The 22,558-nt window shown below is 56.3% G+C and overlaps 1 protein-coding gene across 4 annotated transcripts in view; it reads right to left on the bottom strand.

Annotated features, from left to right (window-relative positions):
- Positions 1-2,230: 2,230 nt before the first annotated feature.
- The window catches only part of TTC28 (tetratricopeptide repeat domain 28), a 627,778-nt gene continuing 607,450 nt past the window's right edge, over positions 2,231-22,558 (bottom strand). For 3 of the 4 annotated variants that reach the window (XM_023241623.2, XM_045042317.1, XM_045042318.1), the window contains 8 exons: positions 20,097-20,817; positions 17,848-17,972; positions 15,239-15,470; positions 14,594-14,670; positions 12,989-13,012; positions 12,144-12,273; positions 8,881-8,988; positions 2,231-7,722 (listed from right to left, as the gene is read on the bottom strand). In XM_023241623.2, the coding sequence (XP_023097391.2) occupies positions 6,089-7,722; positions 8,881-8,988; positions 12,144-12,273; positions 12,989-13,012; positions 14,594-14,670; positions 15,239-15,470; positions 17,848-17,972; positions 20,097-20,817 (3,051 nt within the window). In that variant the 3' untranslated portion in view covers positions 2,231-6,088. The remainder of the gene's footprint in view (positions 7,723-8,880; positions 8,989-12,143; positions 12,274-12,988; positions 13,013-14,593; positions 14,671-15,238; positions 15,471-17,847; positions 17,973-20,096; positions 20,818-22,558) is intronic. The other variant, XM_045042316.1, reaches the window with a different exon arrangement.

The following is a 22,558-nucleotide window of genomic DNA, read 5'->3' as shown; positions in this document are numbered from 1 at the left end:
GGTGCTGACTTGGTGCTGTGTTCTCATCCCATGGAGGCCGGGATACAGACTCCTCAGTCTTTGCTGAGACTTGCTGCATGGCCTGTCCAGGATCTGTTTCCGTAGTGTGTCCCATGTGCTCTTGTGAAGAACGTGGATCCCCTGGCAGAGACCAGGTTCTCTGACGTTTCACGAGCCTGTTTGCCGAGTTATTGAAACCTGCCGTAGGCTTGCTGGCTTGTATTCTTGATCCATCGATTATTATTTTTTTTTTAATTTTTTTTTCAAAGTTTTTTATTTATTTTTGGGACAGAGAGAGACAGAGCATGAACGGGGGAGGGGCAGAGAGAGAGGGAGACACAGAATCGGAAACAGGCTCCAGGCTCCGAGCCATCAGCCCAGAGCCTGACGTGGGGCTCGAACTCCCGGACCGCGAGATCGTGATCTGGCTGAAGTCGGACGCTTAACCGACTGCACCACCCAGGCGCCCCGATCCATCGATTATTGAGAGCAGAAGGTGAGATCCCATTATAACAGTGCTGTCCTCCAAACACGTAGTTCTGCCCAGTTTTACTTGATCAATTTTGAAATGATATGATTTGCTGCATACAAATTAGAATTTTGCCTTTCTGCTAAGGTTTTTTAACATTAGAGAATGGATCTTCTTTGTTTTTATTAGTGCCTTTTACTTTCTATTTTGTTGACCTTTTATCGTCAACTGTTGGGCCTTGTGCTTTGGTAGGGTTCCCCCCCCCCCAAAGAGGCATATCGGGGTTTTTTTTGTTTGTTTGTTTGTTTGTTTGAACATTTATTTATTTTTGAAAGAGCACGAGTGTGGGAGGGGCGCAGAGCCTGACATGGGGCTCAAACTCGCGAACTGTGAGATCATGACCTGAGCTGAAGTCCGACACTTAACTGACTGAGCCACCCAGGTGTCCAGCGGCGTATCGTTTTTTTAAAGAGCATGTGGCATATTGCCATCATTATTACCCTTTAAGCTTATTTATTTCGAGAGAGAGAGTGTGCAATGGGGAGAAGTAAAGAGAGAGGGGGAGAGAGAATCCCAAAGAGGCTTCATGCTGTCAGTGCAGAGCCCAATGTGGGGCTCGGTCCCACGAACCGTGAGATCATGATATGGTGAGCTGAGATTGAAAGTTGGATGCTTGGGGCGCGCCTGGGTGGCTCAGTCGGTTGAGCATCCGGCTTCGGCTCAGGTCATGATCTCACAGTTCGTGAGTTTGAGCCCCACGTCGGGCTCTGTGCTGACAGCTCAGAGCCTGGAGCGTGCTTCCGATCTGTGTCTCCCTCTCTCTCTGCTTCTACCCAGCTCGTGCTCTGTCTCTCTCTCTCAAAAATAAATAAACATTAAAAAAAAAATTAAAAGAAAAAAGAAAAAAAAAGTTGGATGCTTAACTGACTGAGCCACCCAGACACCCCCATTCTCCTTTTTAATTGTTAAATTCAGTTCATTCGATTACATTTATTGCTAGTAGTTTTCTTTCATCTTACTTTACATTTGTCCTGCTTTTAAAAAACGGTTTCTGTTGTTCTCTTTTTTCTATTCCTTTAGATCAAGCAAGTTTTAAAAATATTTTTTTCTGGGCTCCCTCTGGCAGCACGTGTAACAAAAATATTTTTTTCCTCCATTAACTAGTTTGGTACAATCCTCTGTTTCTATTTGTGTGTCTAGCATGTGTTTAACTTACTCTAAAAATAGTCTATGCTTTCTTCTCTTCCAAACAACCTATAGCACTTTAACATCCGTGTGTTACACAGTATTGCCCGATATTTTTTTTGTTGCTATTTGCATAAGATGTTAATGTTTATACAATCACTATTTGTCTTTAATTTATTCACATTCACTTCGCTGCTCACACTTCCTTCCTGCTTCTCAGACGTTTACAGGTAGGACTGTTTTCCTTCTTTCTGGAATACCTCCTTTGGAAGTTTCTTTAGTTACAGGGGTCTGGTGGTAGTGAACTCTGTTTGTCAGCACATGTCCACGACTGTGGAATTTTCTGGTCCTCGGACTGGGATCGCAGATCAGAGGCGTTCAGTCTTCTAATTCACCACCCACCGGCAGGTCCTGTGCACCCTCTTGGGCTCTCCTCCTGGCAAACGTGAGGCTACAGTGTATTTATAAGGACTCCAAAATGACAGACTGCTCGTTAACGACCCAGGGCCATTCTGTGTCCCGCAAGGAAACCTGGAAAGTGCAGAATGTGTGCAGAAAGTGACTCAGACACAGCACTTAAAACCGTGGGAACTCATGCTTTAATAGACACTGAAATCACAAAGGAAGGCCAAGTGCCTTAACAATCTCAATAAAAATATGAAGTTCTTTTTACATGGTAAATTTCGTAATATAAAAAGTTTAATGCCATCTGGAAACTAATTTACAAAAAAAAAAAGTCCCTCTAGGCCAAGGATGGCTAACACGGCATACAAGGGGGTGGGGGGCGAGTGCCAAGCAGGGAAGGCGTCTGAGGCGGGGAGAGGTGACGGCATGTGTCCTCACATCTTTGAAAGAACCGTGACAAGCAAGGGCCCAGCTCACAAACCACGTGAACAATCCTTTCAGGTGAAACAACAAAATGTGTGATGAACATGACACAGTTTTCACCCTCTGCCTCCTTACTGAAAGCAACCAGAGTACCGCGCCCTATTTCTTCCACACTGAGCAGTAACTAACCAAGTGGTGGTGGGAGGTGGCAGGGGGGTCGGGGGTGGGGGTGGGGTGGGGGGGGGAGGGTCGGGCGTGTGCTGGGGACTTGCTGCAATGACCACTTACCGAGATTCACTGGGACGGCAGAGCGGGACAAGGACAGTGTGTCCTGCTGAGACCCAGCGAGGATCAGAGTGGACCACGATGTTTTTCAAACAGGATGAAGTGACAACATTTTCGTTTCACTACGCGCTAAGGCGGATCAAAACGTTAAGTTTCAGTAGCTCATTTTGTCCTGGTGTTTTGACTTGGTTATTAACAAGTTCGCCAACCGGTGAGAATTCAGATGGGATCTACCCCTTGCTTTGTGGTCATGCCAAGGAGGGAGATTTTATTGCTTGTGCTCAGTGTATCTGCATCTGATGGAGGAGGATGGGGGCAGGACATTCCAGTTTCCTGAGCTGAAAACGAAACGTATCCAATGCTTTCTGCACACGGTAAGGAAAAGATGGTTTTGTTCATTTTACCCACAGCCGTTGAATCATTCCAAGCGGGGCAAAGAGCCACGGACTGTGCGGGAGTCCTTTGCTTCTACCCCATGGCTCAGGGTTCCCATGCATGCCAACTTTATCCACGACTCGACACTCACGTTCCCTACACTGTAGAAACAAAACATTCTAATTGTGTTTTCTGTCTCCTGCACCAGGAGTCAGCACACTTTTTCTTAAAAGGTCAGGCATCCGGTATGGTAGGCTTTGTGGGCCAAGAGGCAAAATCGAGAATATTATGGAGGTACTTCTATAACTATTTAAACATGTGAAATCCATTGCTATCTCATGGCTATAAACAACGAGGCCTCCGACCAGATTCAGCCTGTGGGTCACGGTCTGCGAACCCCTGATCTGTACAAAGAAATCTGTGAATTATACAGTCTCACATAACTTTTAAGTGCATACTTTTTTTTTTTTTTCCATGGAGGAGCCTGAAAAATCTCCTGTGACTTGACATCCATTTCACTCATAAAGAAAACACCAAGACAGTAAACATAAGCAAGTGGCGATTCTACAGTGATTTTTAGGTTGGTCCTTATTGTTTCATCATGTTAAGCTTTCCTTCACTGAAGCTTATCTCTAGGACCGGAAAAAAAAAAAAAAAAAAAGGTCACGTACACCATTTGGTTTTTCGACACGAAACCTAAAACAATAGTGTGGTTACGACTAACACCGGGTCAGGGTCCACGAGACCTCCTAGCCGGCTCGATCACCACGGGAAGTGGTCTGGGTGGTAGGGGGCGTGCACTGGAGGTGGACAGGGGTGCGTGTGCTCACACGGGGAGCACACACCCCAGGCCGGTCCTCCGGGGCCGCTCGGCACTTGGGAAAGGGCGGAGATGGCTAAGAAAGGAACCGCCTGACTATCTACATCGGGATTCAGAAATTTACTCTGAGGTGTTGTGTTTGTTGTGGGGACCTGATTTCACTATCTAAATGCACAGTGCTATGAACTTGCTTTCATTGGCTACTCTGGGACTTCTATTACCGTTTGGTTTTTCCCTCCTGACACCAAGAACCTCGTGATTGCTTCTTCGTGAAGTGTCTGTCTTCCAGTGTCGGGGTCAGGGTGCGAACGGGACACCCTTGCTGTCTGTCGGGGTGAAGGCGAAAAAGGCCCTATGATGGGGCTCAGGGGGGAGTAACTCGCCGAGGAAATAGTCTCCTTCCCTCTCTTCAGGGTTCACCGAGTGACAGGGCAAGCGGTCAGTGTGTGCTGAGAAAGTGAGATCCTACCTGAGGCTAAAGACTCTACTTGGGGGTCTTAATGTTGGCGCCCCTCCCGCCACGCCTCTCACGTCCACTCCAGGTGTCGCGGGCCCAGCGGCCGCCCACCTCAGTGTGACACTCCCCACGGGGAGGGCGGGAGGATTTTAATTTTAGAATTCTGTAAAAGAGGTGTATTCGAATTCTCCAACTAAAGTTGGTCCTAGTGTGATTTTTAGCATTTCATCTCTTTCTTTAGAAGTCAATGCTTACCCCCACCTAGACTGTCTTTTGTCACAGCCTTGCTGACGAGAACCTGGGCATAAGGTCACGGCTGTTGGAGATGCCTACCCTGTTTGTTCAGGACAACACTTTCAGGAATGTCTATTTCCCTGCTCAGCAACCGTTTGGATGTAAATCCCAGCAAAAGCCACGCCCCCCCCCCATTCTTAGGCTGTGGACATTAAAGTGTAATGTCGGGGTGGGGGGGTGGGGGGGGAGGGGGCGGTCCCCGCTACACCGAGGGTGCCGCTCACAGACATGGGGAGCTGGGGCTGCAGGAGCCCGGGAATAGCTCTAGATGGGAGAGGTGGCAGAGGCCTGGAGTTGGGAAAAGAGAATAAAATTAAAGCAGCTGCCGAAGGGAATAGGAGCTGGAAGTTCCATTCTGGTTAAATCTAGTTAGCTGTGTTTTTTTTTTTTGTTTTTTTTTGTTTTTTTTTGTTTTTTTTTGCTTACAAGGAAACTGAATAATTTCAACCTCCCCCCTCCCCCGCAAACTTGATAATTACTTACTGATGACTATTCAAAATTTGACATTTTAAAAAATTTGAGCTTTTTAAAAATAATAGCTATAAATGCAAAGTACTATCGATAATAAAACCAAGTTGTTTATCCATGTACAAAAAAGGTCAATAATGTTTTCAAAGCACAAAGTTGCATTTTAAATCACAATTGCATAGTTCTAAAATGCCTGGAGAAGAGAGTTACATAAAATTTTTTTAGAAAATTCAAGTTTGGTTGACAGTGGGGCCCCAAGGACGTTTGTGGAGTTCAGGACGGAAGTGCTGTTGGACAGTGAGTTTATTGCATTGCTACTGTGATGTTATGCGATCATTCGACCAGAATTGCTACAGTTTAATTACAAATCATTGGCATTTTAAAAACCATTCTGTTTTTGGCTAATATCACACTTTCATGTAGAATTCAACTTAGATTTTATATATCCCTCCCCCAACCAGCACCTGAAAGCCTTTTAAAAAAGCTCTATTTGTATTTGTGTATAAAAGGTACTGCATATATGCCTCTTAGCAAAATATGTGCTCCCTTTCCTCTCCCCACCCAGAACCATGACCGTTTTGTAAAAAAAAAAATCCTGTGGAAGAGTCACATCAGAGATGAGAAGCAGGGAGTTCAAGGTAAACATTGGGTGAAGCATGTAGAAGATTCCACGAGCCTCCGGTACCGACACCACGGGAAGTTCTGGCTTGTGGTGGCTCTGGCCCAGGGTGGCCGCCGGCCGCGTGGATGGGGGCGCGGGGGGTGTGGCGGCGGCCCACGCCCCGAGGGAGCACCCAACGAGACGTGGCTGGTGGGGCCACCGCGCTCAGAGTGCGGGCGTGGGCCCGTGAGCGTGCGCCTGTCTCCGCGGCTGCTGCAGCCGGAGCCCGCGGCTGTGAGACGCGCTCTAGCATTTGGAGGAGGGGAAGAATCTCCCCGGGGACAGAAACTTGTAGCCGTTGCCAGAGGGAAGTCTGAAAGGGCGGGCGGGAGCCGGTGCGGGCGGGCCGGCGGGCAGGGGCAGCGTGCCCAGTGCCGTGGTCTCCGTGCGCCAGTGGCCGTTGGGAGGCGCTTTTTGTGGCGTTTCTCCAGGCTGCTGCATGGACAGTTCCTTAAGCTCCAGCTTGTCCACTCCCTCCTCCTTCTTGTTGTGCCGAGGAGACAAATTTAGGAGACTGAGGACGTCTCTTTTGGAAGTCATCGTCCCAGGGGGGCCCCGGAATATTTTCACTGGTCCCGCGGAATGCTGGGGTGCGCTCTGCCAGAACATCTTCAGGTTGTGCACGGCCTGCACCTTCTCGTCGATGGCTGCCATCTTCAGTTTGTCTATGTCGGGGGCGTCGGCGGGACTGGAGCGGGCAGAACCGGCCGACGAGTAGGAGAGGGCCGGGGACGGCGCGCTCCCGGCAGGAGACTGATGGCCGGAGCTGGGGGACACGTTCCTCGGCGACTTGGAAATGTGAGCACTGTAAGGAGAGCTGGGGTACTTGAGTTTAAAGAGAGGCTGGTCGGGCAGGGAGGTGTGGGAGTCCGCGCCGGGCGACGGCCGACCCCCGTGCTGGCTCGGGCTGTCTTTGACGGACGCCTCCGAGCTGGTGGGGCTGCTGTACCCTGAGCTCACCTTGGGGAGGGACGAGCTTCTGGCTGGGGGCTTTGGTTTAGCAGCGACCGGTGACGGCTGACCCTTGGGGTGCGAGAGGGGAGGCCTGCTGAACGCGCTGGTCTCTGACGCCCTGAAGACGGCCCCGCCGTTGGGCCCGGGGCCGCCGCCGTCCTCTGGGTGACTGTTCTTGCTGCCCTGGCCGCCGCCCCTCTGCAGCCGCTCCACGGCGATGAGATGACTTTGCGTCTCCTCTAGAATTTTCTGGGCCAACTCTTGTGGATCCAGCTTTGGGTTGCTCTCTTCTTGGGATTTCACGGTGCTGTCGGTTTCTGTGCTCGACTGGTCCGATTCTCCCGTGTCTGAACTTGCTAGTTTGCCAACCTTTTGGAAGGGAGAGTTGGGGCTGGGAATCAGAGTCATTTTAACCGGAGAGTTGGGTGTGCTCACGCTGCCCTTGGAGCTTACCGAAACCTTCACGCCCCCGGCCGTCCCCACTCGCGACTGCTTGTGATCCGGCGAGAAGCGCAGCTTCCGGTTTTCCGGGTAGGCCGCCAACGGCTCGGTGCTGATGATGGAGAAGCCCTCGTATTCTTCTTCATCTTTGCCGCCCGCAGGGCGGGTCTGGGGGGACAGCTGGCCCCGAGGCAGGGTGGACCGCTGCGGGTAGGCGTTCTTGGACCGGTCGTAGTCCTGCCGGCCGCGGGGGCCCCCGCCTTCCGATCCCGCCTCGGGCTTGGAGACGAAGCTCATGGAGGAGGCGATGGAGCTCAGGCTGTACACGGAGATGGCGTCCGAGGCAATGCTGTCCGCACCGGTGGGGGAGAAGGGCGGGTGCTGGTAGCTGAGGGGCAGGGCATTGGAGACGGACTGGGCCGAGGCCAGAGACTCCAGGGAGGATGAGCTGTCGAGGCTGAGGCGCTTGGGCAGCTCGGTAGAATCTGAGACAAGACATAAGTGCCCAGAGGGCAGTTAGAATTCTCTGTGGCTTCGATGTTATTTTCAAGGTCACAAGCATCCCTTTACGCGCAGGAGCTAGCTGGGGGCTGTGGATGTGCTGCGTGCACACAATCTGAATTTACCCCGGAATCCTGGGGAATGAGGTCCCGCCGGGAAGGGTAAGTGTCGTGGCTCGTGCTCCGAGCGGGGCCTGTGGGCCGTCTGTGCTGCCCCCGTCCTGAACTCACAGCCACTACCTTCTGGATTCCAGCAGCCTCCTCAGGGTCATTTACACTCTCTCTCTGCGTTGCCTTTCCTCCTCCCCCTTCTCCTAGCCCCTTCTTCCCCCCGCCCCCAACCCCCTCCACTCGAACCTCTGCCCTCCCTCGTTCCTGTAAACGTCATCGGCAGCATCCATGCTGCCAAACCCACTGTTCACTGCCCAGGTTCACAGTTGGTCGCTCCCTGCCCTCACTGACCTCTCCTTCCCGGGACACCTCCTCGTCTTTGCAAACTGTGAACCCCAGAGTGATCACAGGACACAGTCCTCTCCCCGCCGGCCTCTCCCTGAACTTCAGACTCCTGTAACCAGCCGCCGGCACAGGTGTCTAACGGCCATTTCAGAACTGAACGTGTCCAAGATGGAACTCAGGCCCGTTCCTCCTGCCACTTCCAAGGTCTCAGCAAAAGGTGGCGTTTGTTCCCCAAAACAAGGTATTGCCTGTGACCCTCCCTTCCTGTGACGTACACCCTTCAGCAGATCCCGTTGATTCTGCCCTCAGACCAGGGCCACCATCCTTGCCAGCATCCAGGCACCAGCCTCTGAGAGTGGCAGGCAGGCAGAGTGCCCCCAGGGGACTGAAAGCTGCTTCCAGCATGAATGACCGGGACCCGCCCCTCCCTGAGTCAGCGGCTGCCACCCCGTCTCGTCCCATCCTCTGCGTGTCCTCTTCACCGCACTAGGCGACACCTTGTCTCTACCACGTGTCGTGATCATGAGTTGGTGTGTTGACCGCCTTTGGACAGTTCTGAACACTTATGCCAAAACTACACGTTCACTTTTCCTTCCCTTCCCAAGATGCAGCCAGGCTGGCACGGGCATCTGCACCCCGGGCACACGGGGGGCGGCATGGAGGGGGTGGCGGGGGAGAGGCGCTTACCGAAGAGCGCGAGCAGAGACTGCAGGGCAAAGTGCACGGTTCGCCGGTTGGCTTGTTTCCCGGTTTTCAGGATTACTTCCTCCTGACCCACTTCACAGAGATCGAACCCTGGGGGAGCAAAGAATGTAAACATCTGCTTCCGTAGGGAAGAGTCCACGTCTGGAAAAGGCTGAGAGCCGCGGGGCTCCTTGGATGGTCTCACGGGAAGCTCCGCGGGCCCCTCAGCAAGCGCCCAGCCTGGGGTGGCCCCGGGTGCCAGTGCGGGGCCCCCCCGAGTGCAGAGTGTGCACCTGGAGGCCTGGCTCCCTCCCTCCTGCCCGTCCTGGAGCACCGGCAGCTTTCCCACCCTCAGCTGTGTTCCCGAGAGCCCCTGGTCCCAATCAGTCGGGCTCATTCCTTCCAAGAACCGTGCACTGAAAAAAGACTTGAAGAGGGACAAAAACCGGCCACTCCATTCGGCCCGGGGTCCAACGCTTAAAGCTGGTGCCCGGGAAGGTGGAGGCTTCTTAAGGGCAGGGACGGTGTCTTCACACGTGCTCAGCGTCTGCTTTCTGGGCCGAGCCACCCCACTGGGACTGCGCTCTGTTTGTTCTGCTGAAGTCCAGGGGGACCGCTCCCTGACGCCAACGGCTCTACTGAGATGCGGAGCGGGCACAGCAAAGGGCAGGAGCCGCCCGAGCAGGAGGCGAGCTACCGAGCTGCCACCAGCGCACGGAGACTTATTAGAGACCTCCCAAAGGCACCTGGCGCACTTCTCCCTGGGAGGCACACGGGAAGAAGGAGCCAAACGCAGACGCCGTGGCCAAAGGCTGTGTGCACAGACAGGATGTAGGGCCCGCGGAGCCCTCAGCACCCAACGTCTGCGTCCAGCCTCCCGCAGCGGATCACTGAGCGCCGCCTGCAACTGCGGAAGCGCTTGGTGCCGACGGCCCAGGGGGCAGGCACCTGTGATCCCGGGCCCTTCCCTCCTCTGACGTACAGTCTGCCGTAGCCTGCATGCTGTGCATGTCATGGCCGAGTGTTCGCCAAAGCAGAAGGGTGTCTACGTTTTCATTCTTATTCCAGGGTTCTGATACGGGTCTGGCGCTAATTCCTCTGGGAATTCGGTTCACTCGAGGAGCTACCTCGGCCTTCCGGTTGCTCTGAGACATTTTCCCCTCTGGGCTCAGAAATAAACAGTCCCTGGAAGCAGCAGGAAGGTCTCCGAGAACTCAGCATTTCAGGGCGAATAACTAATTCATATTAAATGTAAGATTTTGGTTAGAAACCTCTACTTCTAGCAGAACGATGTGACTTGGTTCCTCCAACAACACTGAAGTAAATAGCCAACAGCCCTGTGATGGGTTGTGATGGCTCCTGCTGGGTGCCGAGGGCTGGAAAGAGGGCACCCGGTGCCTCAGAGCCCTCAAGAGTGAGGGAGTCACTTGTCCAGATGCCCAGCCTGCAGAGACTTTTCCTCCTCCGGTCCCAGTCCAGGCACACTGGGTCGCCCCTTGAATATCAGTGGATTTGGAAAGTGCCAGGAAGTAGGAAATTACCCACAATTCCCAACACCGAGGAGAGCTAACAATCCACTTGGAAATATCCAGTTCACCGGTGAGGAGGGCTGGCTGTCAGACCCACACTGAAGGGAGGAGGTGTGGGCCCTGCATGAGGAAGACAGCTTTTCCTTTATAGAGAAAGGTCTTGGCTCCGTCTTCCCTCACCTGGGTCCTGTGTCACTGCTCCAGGGACAGGCCTGTCCTAGAGGTCAAACGAGATTCCTCCTGAGTGTGGACCTGGCTAACTGCTACTGACTATATTTACTTAGATATTAATTTGCTACGTTTATACCAAGAAGACTGTGCTTTAAGTCCACAGAAAGAGTACAAATCATAAAGGATGTCAGAGCATTGACTTATAGAGATTCAGAGTCCCTATGGGGCTTTGGGGGTTCCCCCATTAAAAGCAAACAGAGCCAGGGGCGCCTGGGTGGCTCAGTTGGTTAAGCGTCCGACTCTTGATTTTGGCTCAGGTCATGATCTCACCCTTCGTCGGGCTCTGTGCTGAGAGCATGGAGCCTGCTTGGGATTCTGTCTCTCCCTCTCTCTCTCAAAATAAATAAACATTAAAAAATAATAATTAAAAAACAAAAAAAGCAAATGGAGCCAGCCCTAAGTTGAGGCGGGCCGGGAAAGGTCACCTGCAAAATGGGTTATAAATGAGGCCTTATGCTGAATATCCAGGTTTCACAAGCAGAAGAAAACTGCCTAAGGACTTGCTGCTCTGCCATGTTGGATGGCCTGGTCCCCCTGACAGTGACTCGAAGCTGTGTCATCCTCCGGAACCCCCACTCCCTCAGGTTCAGACAAAGGCCTTCCCGTGGCCTCATCTGTCCCTGTGCCTCCTGCACCAGCATGGGTGCCTCACACATATGCTCACCGATGGCTCTTCCCTCTGGCTGGGTCTTTCCCCCTGAAGACACCCACCTGCCTCCCTGCCTCCTACCCCTGCAGCCATTGCTAGGACCCTAATGCTTCTGCCTGTGACCTAAGGTGCTCCCCTTAGGCCAAGTGTCTACCATATCTGCCCACGAGGCTGACAACTCTAGGGGCGCACGGTCCTCTGCTCAGTGCTGCACCCCCAGAGCCTAGCACCTTGCCTCACAGGACCCAGGCGTTCGCAGAGAAGCTGGTGGAGGGAATGGCTCCCGGGCAAATCACACAGGCACTTAAGTGGGACAGGAGAGCAGCCTGCAGCCTCTTGTGGTTTTCGTATCCAGAAACACATCTAGTAAAGGAGCAATGATGTCAAGCTGCCTCGCCATGTTACAGTGTCACAAAAGGAACAGAAAGCATCTGGGTGCACAAGAATCCTGGTGCGTGCAGTTCTAGGTCCCCAGCACCAAATCTAACAAATCTAACGGAGTTTCAACAGTAGGATAGAGACCGACCCTAAAACCCTTATTTTGTGACTTTGTTTTCTTTAGCTTTTAATCATGGCTTGATCCCCAATGGTGCTGAAAGCTAGCGCGTTTATATTAAGATGATGCCTAGAAATGAGAGATGAGACCAAAAGGTAGGTAGGGGAGATGGAACCAGGCTGGAGGGCCGTTTGGAAACTGGGCTAAAGTGCTGGAATCTTTGAACCATCTTTACATAACAAAACAGCTAAGAAAACACAAAGACCCCTAAGAATCTACCAGCCTTCCCCAATAGAAACTGGGAGAAACAGGGTTTTAAAAAACAGGAGTGAAGACGTGGGCGAAGGGTGCCCCGTCCTACCTAGAGCCGCCAGGAACTCATGACAGCCCGGGAGCCGCCACAGCTGGACGCTGATGGACACCTGGATGGGGGCCGAGGCGAAGTCCTGCTCCTTCTCGCCCGCCTGCAGCTGAACCAGCACCTGGTGGAGCTGAGGGACAAGAACAGGTGAGCCCCGCGCCTTCCCAGCGCCTCTGTCCCCTCCAGCCCGCCTACCATTTGTCCCCTGTATCGCTTCTGCGTCACCTGGTGCTGTCATCCCTAATGACCTCACACGTGCCCAGCACTGGAAGTTCCTTGTATGGCACCTCACGCCTACCGTCTTGGCTCCTCTGGGGAGGCTCAGGGGAGGGGGGGGGTCACAGGTCAGGGCAGACGCACCTCTTCCCTCCGCGCACTGGTGCTGGGGTTCGGGGGCTAGAAGAGGGGTGGGTTGTAGGACTGGCCGGCCCCCTCGTTAGTCTTTATTAGAACCCTCTTGATGATCTCGAGTTACACGGTGAAGGTATGTTCTAGAGCCTTAGCGCTCACAGAAGAACCCACACGACCCATTCGAGTGCCCGTGGCGACTCGGGTCAGGGTCACTTAAAGTCACTTCCGCCCCTGCTGTTCTGGTGGAGCTTGAGAGGTCAAATCAAGAACACAAGAAGGGTGGAGCAGGAAAGGGGGAGCCAGAGCAGAGGAAGAGGGCAGTCGCGCGAGGTGGTGGCCAGCGGCCGGGGTCAGCTCAGCCCGGGGCGCGCGTGGGCAGGTGCACGGGGCTCCCACAGCACGTGCGCCTGAGCTCACAGCGGGCCCGGGGGACGCGGGGGTGGCGGGTGCAGGGGCTCACCTGACAACAGTTGCTACTTAAAGTAGTTACTCACCATTCCAACCATATTTTTAACAGCCTTCGGCCAGCAGATTATAAGAAAAAGAAAGAAAAAGAGAGAGAAAGAAGAGAGTTTAGACTCAAGCACAGGTTGTTATGCAACACGAGCTGCTTACTGCTTTAGGAAGCGCCACACCAGGCCCGCGGCTCTGACCGGGAGGGGAGAGGAGCGAGAGTCAGCAGGGACACACAGGAAAACAAACAGCCACACCAGGCCAGACGCGGTCAGGGGTAGCCAGGCCCTGCCCTTCCTTGCCAGGAGAGGAGCAGGGCAGGCAGGACTCGGGTGGGAGGCGGGGGGAGGGGGTGCATAGGCCATGTACAGGCCACTCTAGAAACGTCCGTGGTTCCAGAGTGACTCAAGAAATATCCACCGTCTGCTGGCCATGGGGGGCAGCCCCGGACATGGTGCCTGGGGCCCAGCGGGATAGGAGGCAGAAAGTCCCTGTGATGCCACCCAAAGCAAGAAATCAAGCAGCTGGGTTTTGGGACCTCGGCCTTGCCCTGCAGATGTAATTCTAGAGTTCTCTTTCTTGTAGAGCACAGGCTTCCAGCCCTCCTGGGTTCAGGACGTTCTAGAAGTGCCTTCCTGATTCTCTCCAAAAAGGAGATGTAACACGCCTACTGCAGAGCGAGCAGGAACTAAAGAAGGGGCCATGTCATTGAGCTACGGTGTTCCAGATCTGGGCTGGAAACAACCCCAGGTAGGTGGGGGGCTCCAGGCACTCAGATTTTCAGAGGTTAATCCTAGACAGAACAGCTTTATTTCTGCACAGAAACATTAACATCTAATATGAAAGCTGATAAATAATATATATTGTTTTTTCAAATTATTACACTACAAGATGACCAGAGACAACTGTCCTGTGTAATTCATGGTCGCTCTACCATCTGGAAGCCCTCCCACACACAGCGGTCACCCTGGGGTTCACCATGTCACTTCCTCCCCTTGTTCCAGACCCTCACTGGCAGTAAGAAGGTCAGGAGCTCTGAGGACAAGTTGGGAAGGGCCTACATGATACTGAGAGTTAGACTCTTCCTGATTGCTGAATTAGATCTACGTTCCTTCAAAGAAAGCACATTTTTAAAAACCTGCTAACCAATATCTTGCATTAGAGTTGACTTTGTGTTCACGGCTGTGGCTACTTTGTTTCAGGCAGGGTTCGTACTCTGATCTGGACACCTGTTGTGGACCTGGCAGGCTAGCCCTACACCTGCTGGCTGAGGGAATGTGGCTCTAACACTTGTCAGCAGAAAAAGCTGGCGGTCGGGGGTGACAAGGTGCAGGAGGCCACTGAATAGTTCAGGAAATGGCCTGAGACTGCAGGGGACAGGGGCCCCTTAGGCATCCTCTGATGCCTTACTGCTCTCGGAACCCAGTGCCCAGAGAGGACAGCACAAGCATCTGCCCCCTGTGCATGCACATGCCTGGGGGGCCGTTTCACCCCCAGCCCTTGCCTTTTCTTTCTAATCCCAAAGGCTGAAAAAAGCAAAAGACAGTGTTACTTGCAGATTCCTATTTAGGGCCAAATCACCCCGTCTTTCCAGCTTGGCACGGCCCTCGGGCCTGGGCTCAGCCGCCCTAGCTAGCTCAACTCACCCGGCTGATGAGCTGCTCGCCAGTCTCCGAGGCAGTGATGAGCTTGCAGAGGGCTTGGAGGGCAGGGTTGGGCAGACCTAAACCAAGAAGAAGGTGCGTGTTACCCAGAAGAGCCTCTGCACTCACAGCCCTCCCCAGGCTAAGAGCCTGAGACACTCTGCGTCGGTGGCGTTTTCAAAAGCGTGGGACAGCCAGGCATGTGAGTCTATGTCTGACTTGAGAAAGGAGAGAAGGGGCTCAGAGAAAGGCCAGTCCTGCCCCTGCTGCAATCCTCCAGGTGTGTGGTCACGTTCCTGGGATCCCAGCCCTGGCTCAGGCAGCATCACCTCTGAGTGATACACAAAAGTCAGCCCTGAGCGCCTGCAGCCTGCTTGATGCTGGGGTTTGGCCACACAGCTCTGTCAGATCCGAAGCTGCCAATGAAATATTAAGGCAGCTACTGTCCGCCCAGACTTCCTCCGTGTGACTCCAGGAAGAGGCAGAGCCAGGGCCGTGCCCTGCTGAGGCAGAGAATGCTTTGCTATTTCAGATCTGCTCCACGTGAGGAGAGGTCTGTGTCTGCGACCCTGCCATGTTTTGGGACACTCGCTCCTTTCCAGCTGTGAGAGCCAGCATCCCTATGAATGCAGGGACCGTGAGGCTCACCCAGCAGGGACTGGATCGTGCTGCTGCAATGCTGGAGCCGGTCGCCCGGGTCGGAGGTCGGGAAGAAGACCGCTGCGGGCAGGCCGCTGGCAGGGGGGTCCAGCCGGAAGCCCACGGCGGTGAGGAGGGCCTGCCAGCCGGGGATGCCGCCCACTTTGTTCTCCACGCTCTGCTGGGACGTGTACATGGCGTTGCGCTGCCCGTTCTGGATGCGCTGCAGGGACTTCTCCACCTGCAAGGGCGACGGGGAGTGAAGCGCCACTCCGGGCAGGGGCAGGGGCCAGCCCCGGTTTCTCTCCCGGTGGCTCTGGGGACACACAAAGCCTAAGGCATGAAGCCAGTACGCGGCTGCCTGCTGCCCCCTGGGCACCCAGGCCTGGGGATCCTGACACCGTGGCAGCGGCCCGGCTTCTCGCAGGGGAGGGCACGAAGGGAAAGAAGGTTCCGGTGCACGCCAGCGAGGGCCGGGAGACTCGGAAGAATTCTGGCCCCTCCCGAGCCCACTCTTCTCCCGGCTCTCCCCCACAGACACTCAAGTGACTCATCTAAAACCCGCTCTCAGGCCTGCCTCAAACCGTGTAGCGGTGCCCCATCACTAGGACAAACCTTCAGGCCCCCGAACCCTCTTCGCTGGCCCACACACCTCACACACAGCCAGCGGTCCCCATCGCGGGGCTCTGGCTGGCGGCGCCCTTCTTCCCCGTGCCCCTGACTCCCCCTTCGTCCCTCGGCAGTGACCTCTAGAACCCATGCCTCCCCTTCCACCTCAGGTCCCCCTCCCACCTGCCAGGGCCGAAGCCATGCCTGGCACACGCTGGGCTCAGTGTGTCCAGTCACTACTGAGTCCACTCTCCCCGTGAGCACCTCCCACAGCCTCCGGCCTCCCCGCAGGTTTCTCTCCTTAGGGGAAAGCTCCGTCCCTCCGGAGATCCCGTGTGCTCCAGGGCACGTGTGCCATCACTGGAGGGGCAGAAGAACCGTCCAGGATGTCACCTGAGAATTTTCTCACAGTACGACCCTGGGATGCTGGGAACTGACTTCACAGGCAGGACAGGAGTGATCCTGGGCGGGACAACCAGCTGGCTGGCTGGCACGCCTTGGAGACATGCTGCCCACTGGGGCCCAGGGGGTACCCAGGGTAGTTAGGAGGCAAGGGCTGGTGAACTTGACCCATGGCCCCTGTACTCACCCTGGGAAACGAAGCCAAGAAAGAAGAGACAGCCCTTAAATGTGCCTGAGGGGCCGCAGGGCTGAGTGGGGAGCAGAGAGACCTGGCTCTGGCTCCAAGCCTGGTCTGGGAGAAGAAAGCCAAAGGGGTAGAGAGGGCACTTCAGTTCTCTCAGAAAAGCAGCTTGGGGGCTGCAGCAAGGAAGGAGGGGACTCGGGGGGGGGGGGCGGTGACGGGGCCGGAGAAGGTCCTAAGCCGAGCAGCCGAATCACTCTGTGCGGTTTCTGGGCACAGGTCCGAATCAGCCAGGAGAGTCTCCCCAAATTCTCAGAGCAGTGAGCTCAGCTACCTGGAGCAGGTGGTGTGGGCTGCCTCAAGTCTGGCCCGCGGGCCGCCTGGGGTTTGCAGGTGACCTCCTTCCTACCTGGCCACACACTGATGTCAGGCAGACCCTGAGCTCAGGAAACATACAGGACCGACCTACCACCAGGATCGCACTGAGCGCCCCCGCCCGGGCCCCGGGCCCATGGGGGCAATAAGCGTGCCCAGCTGAGCGGACGTGCCCACCGGAACCCGGCCCCCAAAGTAAGCTCCCTGCTCAAAGCCGCCAGCCTGCTCCCAGGGCCTGTGTGGATCCCAGGGCCCCACGTCCTCTCTCTCGAGCTTGGACAGAGCCACGGCGTGTGCACCTCTGTCCTCTGGGGTGGCAGCGGGCAGCTGTTTGCATCGGGTCTGGAAAGAGCGTGGATGTGGCATGGACTGTCCACCCACGCGGACCCCCCGGGCTGGGGCGGGGCCGGTCTTCCCTGTGCAGAGCTCCATGGAGGCTGACGGTTCTAAATTGTTAGAAGCCGCCTTCCAGGTTACCAAGTGGGAGAGCGGAAGGGATGTCGTGTCACTGCTTCTTGGCCCGATGTATAACTTTTAAATGTGTGGACGCTGATGTGGGGCCTCTGTCTATACCCTCGCGCCGGCCCCACAGAGGCTGGGATTGGCCAAATGCAGGGTCAGCGCTGGACTCTTCCTCCAACCAAATTTCAGGGAAGGCCCGTGCCGTTTGACTCTAAAATACCACCTCTCAGCCACTAGGACCCTACTGTGTTCCAGCTACTCACCTGTTCTCTAATCCTCCCGATGACCTTGAAAAATTCAAAGTTTTATCCCCCCTTCAGGATGGGGAAACTGAGGCTCAGGGAGACAGGCGAGTTGCCCAAGGCCACATGGCCCAGAAGCAGCCGCGACGTGGGCCCCAGGACCTCGGCAAAGACTGCCACAGCCGTGCCCAGGACACGGGTCGTGCCTGCCGCTCGACCAATTGGCTCAACCGGTTGAGGGGACGGTGCCCCCTCCACCTGCTCGTGTCCCCCGGTGCCAGGGAAACGCCACAGCCTCCCCTCCTCTCGAGGGCGTCTGCCCCCGGGAGCCTGGGTGAGGCGCTTACCAGGTGCAGCAGCACTCGCAGGGCGTCCCGTGCGCGCTCCGGGTGCTGGAGGATCTCCGTGAGGGCCTGGCCGATGAGCGACGAGGGGCTGTTGAGCTTAACGTCGCTCCCGATGAGCAGGAACCCTGTGGAGAACCGAGGAGGGCGTCTCTGAGCCCGCCCTCCCCTCGGTACCTCACAGCCGCCAGGCCAAGAGGGGCCCTCGCGGCAAAGCGGAAGGATGGATGGCGGGGATGTCTAACTCACCGGGGGACCCTAAGGTGCCTTTCTGTCCCCTCCCTTTTAGGAACTGATACTGTTTCGCTGCTCGGGGAGTGGTGGGCACTCGGGGAAGTGCCTCCGTCCTGCTGCACAGGAAGTGAGGGCAGAAGAGGCCGTGGGGGTCCCTGGGCTGATGGGCCGGGCCCCCGGGACCCCTTCCCTGGCTTGGCCACCATCCCCAGGAACACCGGAGACACCCTTGTGTCTGTCTGGAACATGTCCGGGGACGGGGCCACCAGCCGCGGCGCAGGAGGCATCCTTCTCTAGCCGTAGGAACAAGCAGGCAGCCGGGGCGGGGGGACCCACGCAGTGCCTGGGGGAGGGACGGAGGGGTCTCCTCAAGCCACCAAGCAAGCTGAGGACCAAGCTGCCCCCAGATAATGGAGAAAAGGGGATTTCCAAGGGCACGAAGGAGGCAGGGCTGTTTTTAAGGTGAGCAGGGCAGCACCATTCAGACACCGCTGTCCCCAGCACTGAGCGGTGACTTGTGTGTTGTCCGTCGCTAAAACAAGGACAAAGACGCCACATCCATCAACACGTTGGGAAGATCGGGGGAGGGATCCCCCAGAGAGGCGCAGGGTCCTGTCAGAAGCGCCAAGCATGGGGGCCCAAGCCCCTCTGACTGTGGGGAGCACACAAAAGCAGACGTCAGTGCCGCCAGGCCAGCCGTCATGGGGCTGCCGCCACCGGCCCTGCTTGCCGCATCTCTCGGTGGGGAAGCAGTTGAACAACACAGCCCGGCCCCCGGCCCTCCCCTCGCGGAACAGCCGCTGCCAGGAGGTTTCTCTTCAGCTGCATGAGGAAACGGTAGATTCTGTCCTGTTCTTTCCAAATGCCTTTTAGCAAAACGCTACGGCTGTGCCGCTGCGTGAAGCAAGCAAATGTTTCCATTTCTGAACAACACGGCTCGGTGGCCGGGCACCACCGCTGGCCCTCGCCGCTGCCGGGGTGTGGGCCCCCGGGTCCGCCTCGGGCCTCCCCTCCTTTGCAAGATGGCGCCACCCCTAGCAGCAGACGCAAACCCGCCTTATTTGGAGAGGAAGGGTGAGGCGAAAGCCATCTTGTTCCCGGTTTTTAAACGTATACGTGGATTAAAACGAAATATAAATGTTTGAAAGGGGTGTGTTTGGCATTTCTGTTTCTCGAGACTAAGACACTGTGTTTACGGGTCGGTCCCATTGCTACGGCACTGATGGGAACTTGGCCTTTGCTCTGGAGTGTCCTGGGAGGTGCAGGGGCCGCCCCTGAGAGACAGCCACAGGCTGACACATCGTGGGGTGCGTCAGCGACGTGGCCCTTGCGGGGTGAGGCTGGGGGGCGGGGCGGACTCTTCGTGCTGGCAGTCTGTCGGGGAGGGCTTCCCGCACGGGAGGGTCCCCAGGTCAGCCCCTGTCCCACCTGTGACCAGACGTCACAGACGACACTGTCCCCTCACTCCCAGACCTCCGAGCCCATGGCAGGCCCACCCGGAGCACGTGCTGTCTGTCGTAGCACACGTGGCACAGACACTGAACCCGCCCCCCCAGACGGTCCACACACGGACGAGGAGTTCTCACCCTCTTGTGACCAGTGAGGGCGCTGAGCTCCAGGAAGGGTGAGGCTCCGGTCACAGAGCCCAGGCGTGGGGCTAGGTCAAGCCCAGGTCTCCCGATGACCAAACCCAGGGTCCTTCTACCACACGGCTCTTTCCTACAGTCCCTCAAGGGACTTCACGCGAAGGTGCCATAAAATGGGTCATCCAGCATACACGTACGTGTCAGGAAAGGTCGACCCTCACGCTCCAATGGCAAACTATTCTGCGGCTCCCTCGTCAAAAAGACCACTTTAACACCGTGGGTGTAAACGACTGACTTGGCAGAAGGCCAGTCTCCGCAAACACCGCCCTCTCCCTGCGCCTCCTCGGGGCCCCGCGCTGCCCTCCTCACCCCCAGCCGGGGGCTGGCCGTGAGGACCGAGCCCCGGGGTCCGCCAGCGGCCCGTGCTCCTACCTGCCCAGTTGGATGGGTGCGAGAAGGCCTTGCTGCTCTGCACCGCCTTCATGGCCTCCCCCAGGGCAGCGCTGGCTTTCAGGCCGTTCAGCAGGGATGAGTAGAGGGCGTGGAGAAACATCTTGGAAGCGGCCACAGGCACGGGCCACAGGGACACGAGGACACACTGCGCGCCGGCAGCCAGGAAGGCCCGCGTCAACGCGACGACCCCGTCCGCCGTGACCTTGCTGTGGGACTCCTGAGAGGAGCCGAGGACCACCAGCTTCACGGGAAGCCGCAGGTCCAGGACGTCGGCGGCCGTGAGCAGCAGCTCCTGCAGGGGCGGACAGTCCGAGATGCTGTCCCCGTCGCTGGCGTCGTCCTGCACCCGCAGGGACTCGGGGATCGTGTAGGGGTGGCCGAAGGAGCTCTTGCCGCCGGCCGGGTTGCCGTCAGCGCCGGGGGTGAGGACCAAGGCCGACAGTTTCCAAGAGATGTGGGTGGCGAAGTGGACGCACTCGGCCTGGGTCAGGGCACTCATGACCCTCTCCTTGGTGGCCACGCTGCCCACCAGGGGCTGGCAGCCCAGCAGCTCTGACACCATGTAGGCTTCCTCCTCAGCCGACGGCATCGGCCCCCACAGCCATCTGTCCATCACCGCCGGCGGGAGCTTCGGGTTACCGACCACGGCCGCCATGGACGTGGAGCTGGAGGACGTGGGCGGGTTCTTCCTCAGGTGAGACTAGGGAGGGAAGACAGACCAGCGGGCCACCCGTCAGAGGGTGGCCCGCTGCCCCGGTGGCGGCAGCCGGCTCGGCCGCAGGCTTCCGGGCAGTGCAGGGCTGGGCCTGGCTCGGCTGCACCTGTTCCCCCACTGACCTCGTTCGCTCAAACGTTCCACACCTTTTAGACCCGGGTGCTCGTCTCACGGAGAATTACACAGTGATTCTCCATGTGACAAGCTCTTGACAGTTGGGACCGGACAGGAGAAAGGGCCTCTCCCGTTTGTGAAGCCCTGGGGGGCCGGGGGCAGGAGGTGAGGGCATGTGGTGCCCGCCTGCCCCACGCGTCTCACTCCCGCAGACCTCCCTGCGGGCCCTGAAATAAGGGGGACACTCATTCCCCAGGAGTCAGGGCTCTGGGAGTGACCAAAGGCAAGTCAGTCTTGGCGGAGCCAGGGCTAACTTAACACACTCTGTACTGGAGAGATCACGGCTGGCCTCTGCTCCCTGTGCTGCAAAATAGAAACATCACTGAATTATAAAATCGCACAGGGGCACCTGGGTGGCTCGGTCGGTTGGGCGTCTGACTTCGGCTCAGGTCATGATCTCACTGTCTGTGAGTTCGAGCCCCACGTTGGGATCTGTGCTGACAGCTCAGAGCCTGGAGCCTGTTTTGGATTCTGTGTCTCCCTCTCTCTCTCTGCCCCTCCCCTGTTCATGCTCTGTCTCTCTCTGTCTCAAAAATAAATAAACGTTAAAAAAATTAAAAAAATAAAATAAAACCACACAAAGTCCAGCGAAGTTCTGGTTGCCCCCCAGAGGTGCCTTTCGATGCTGTGGGGGAAACATCAAGTATCAAGTTATTTCAGAATAACTTGCTGGTGGCTCCACTAGGTGGATACCTCGGACTCGGCAGGAGAAGCGCCTGCCGGGCGTCGGGCAGGAGACGGGCCTCTCCCTCTTCCTGGCTACGGTGGCAAACAGCCAGCTCACTGTTGTCATCAGCACGAAGCTCTCTCAACACGGGCCGCCTCTGCCCCTCAGGGTGCCTCTGGCAGCAGGTGCAGCGAGAGGCCCTCCGTGCGGGACAGTGCCCAACGGGGCCAGCTCCCTTCGCATCTGGGGTTCAGAGTCGGCCACGGCCACACAAAATACTCAGAGGAAATAATTTCTTTCACTTCGAACTAATTCTGTTCCATGAGAAGGTTACAATCCAGCCACTGAAAACGGTCAAACAACTAAGGTGTCCCAAGCCCCGCGAGGCAGAAGCTGACCTGGTTTGAACCATGTCAATGACCAAGGTCAACAGGGGCGAAGGCAGATCCCAAGGGGGCTGTCCACACCCAGGGCGTGGGGTTTGGGTTCTTAAACGAGCCACTTTCTCCCACTAGGAGGGGCCCCGACTGAGCCGGCTCTGTGGGGCTCCGAGAGCGCCAGCACTTGAGGCCATTTTCAAGTTTGAAGACTGGGCAGGGCAGCTGGGCCGCCAGAGTGCATGCCCAGCGGGTCGGGGGCCGTGAGGGTCTGTGGGTTTGGAGAAGGGGAAGAGGATCGGGGTTGGCTGGAAGGCTCTCCTATCAGGTGGGTGGGCCGAGGGTGGCTGTGGGGTGAGACCCATGACTCTGTGGATGGCCTACTGTCGCCCTCTTGATTTTTGTGGACATCGCTTCTCACACTGACTCTTGTGCGGAATGAGACCCAAATCCCTGTCTGTCCCCTGAAAGCCACCTCGTTTGTACTCAGTTCTTTCGTTGGCCTGTG

This window comes from Felis catus, chromosome D3, assembly GCF_018350175.1.
Source record: "Felis catus isolate Fca126 chromosome D3, F.catus_Fca126_mat1.0, whole genome shotgun sequence".
NCBI classification, from domain to species: domain Eukaryota; kingdom Metazoa; phylum Chordata; class Mammalia; order Carnivora; family Felidae; genus Felis; species Felis catus.
This window is presented reverse-complemented; position numbering and strand designations above follow the sequence as displayed.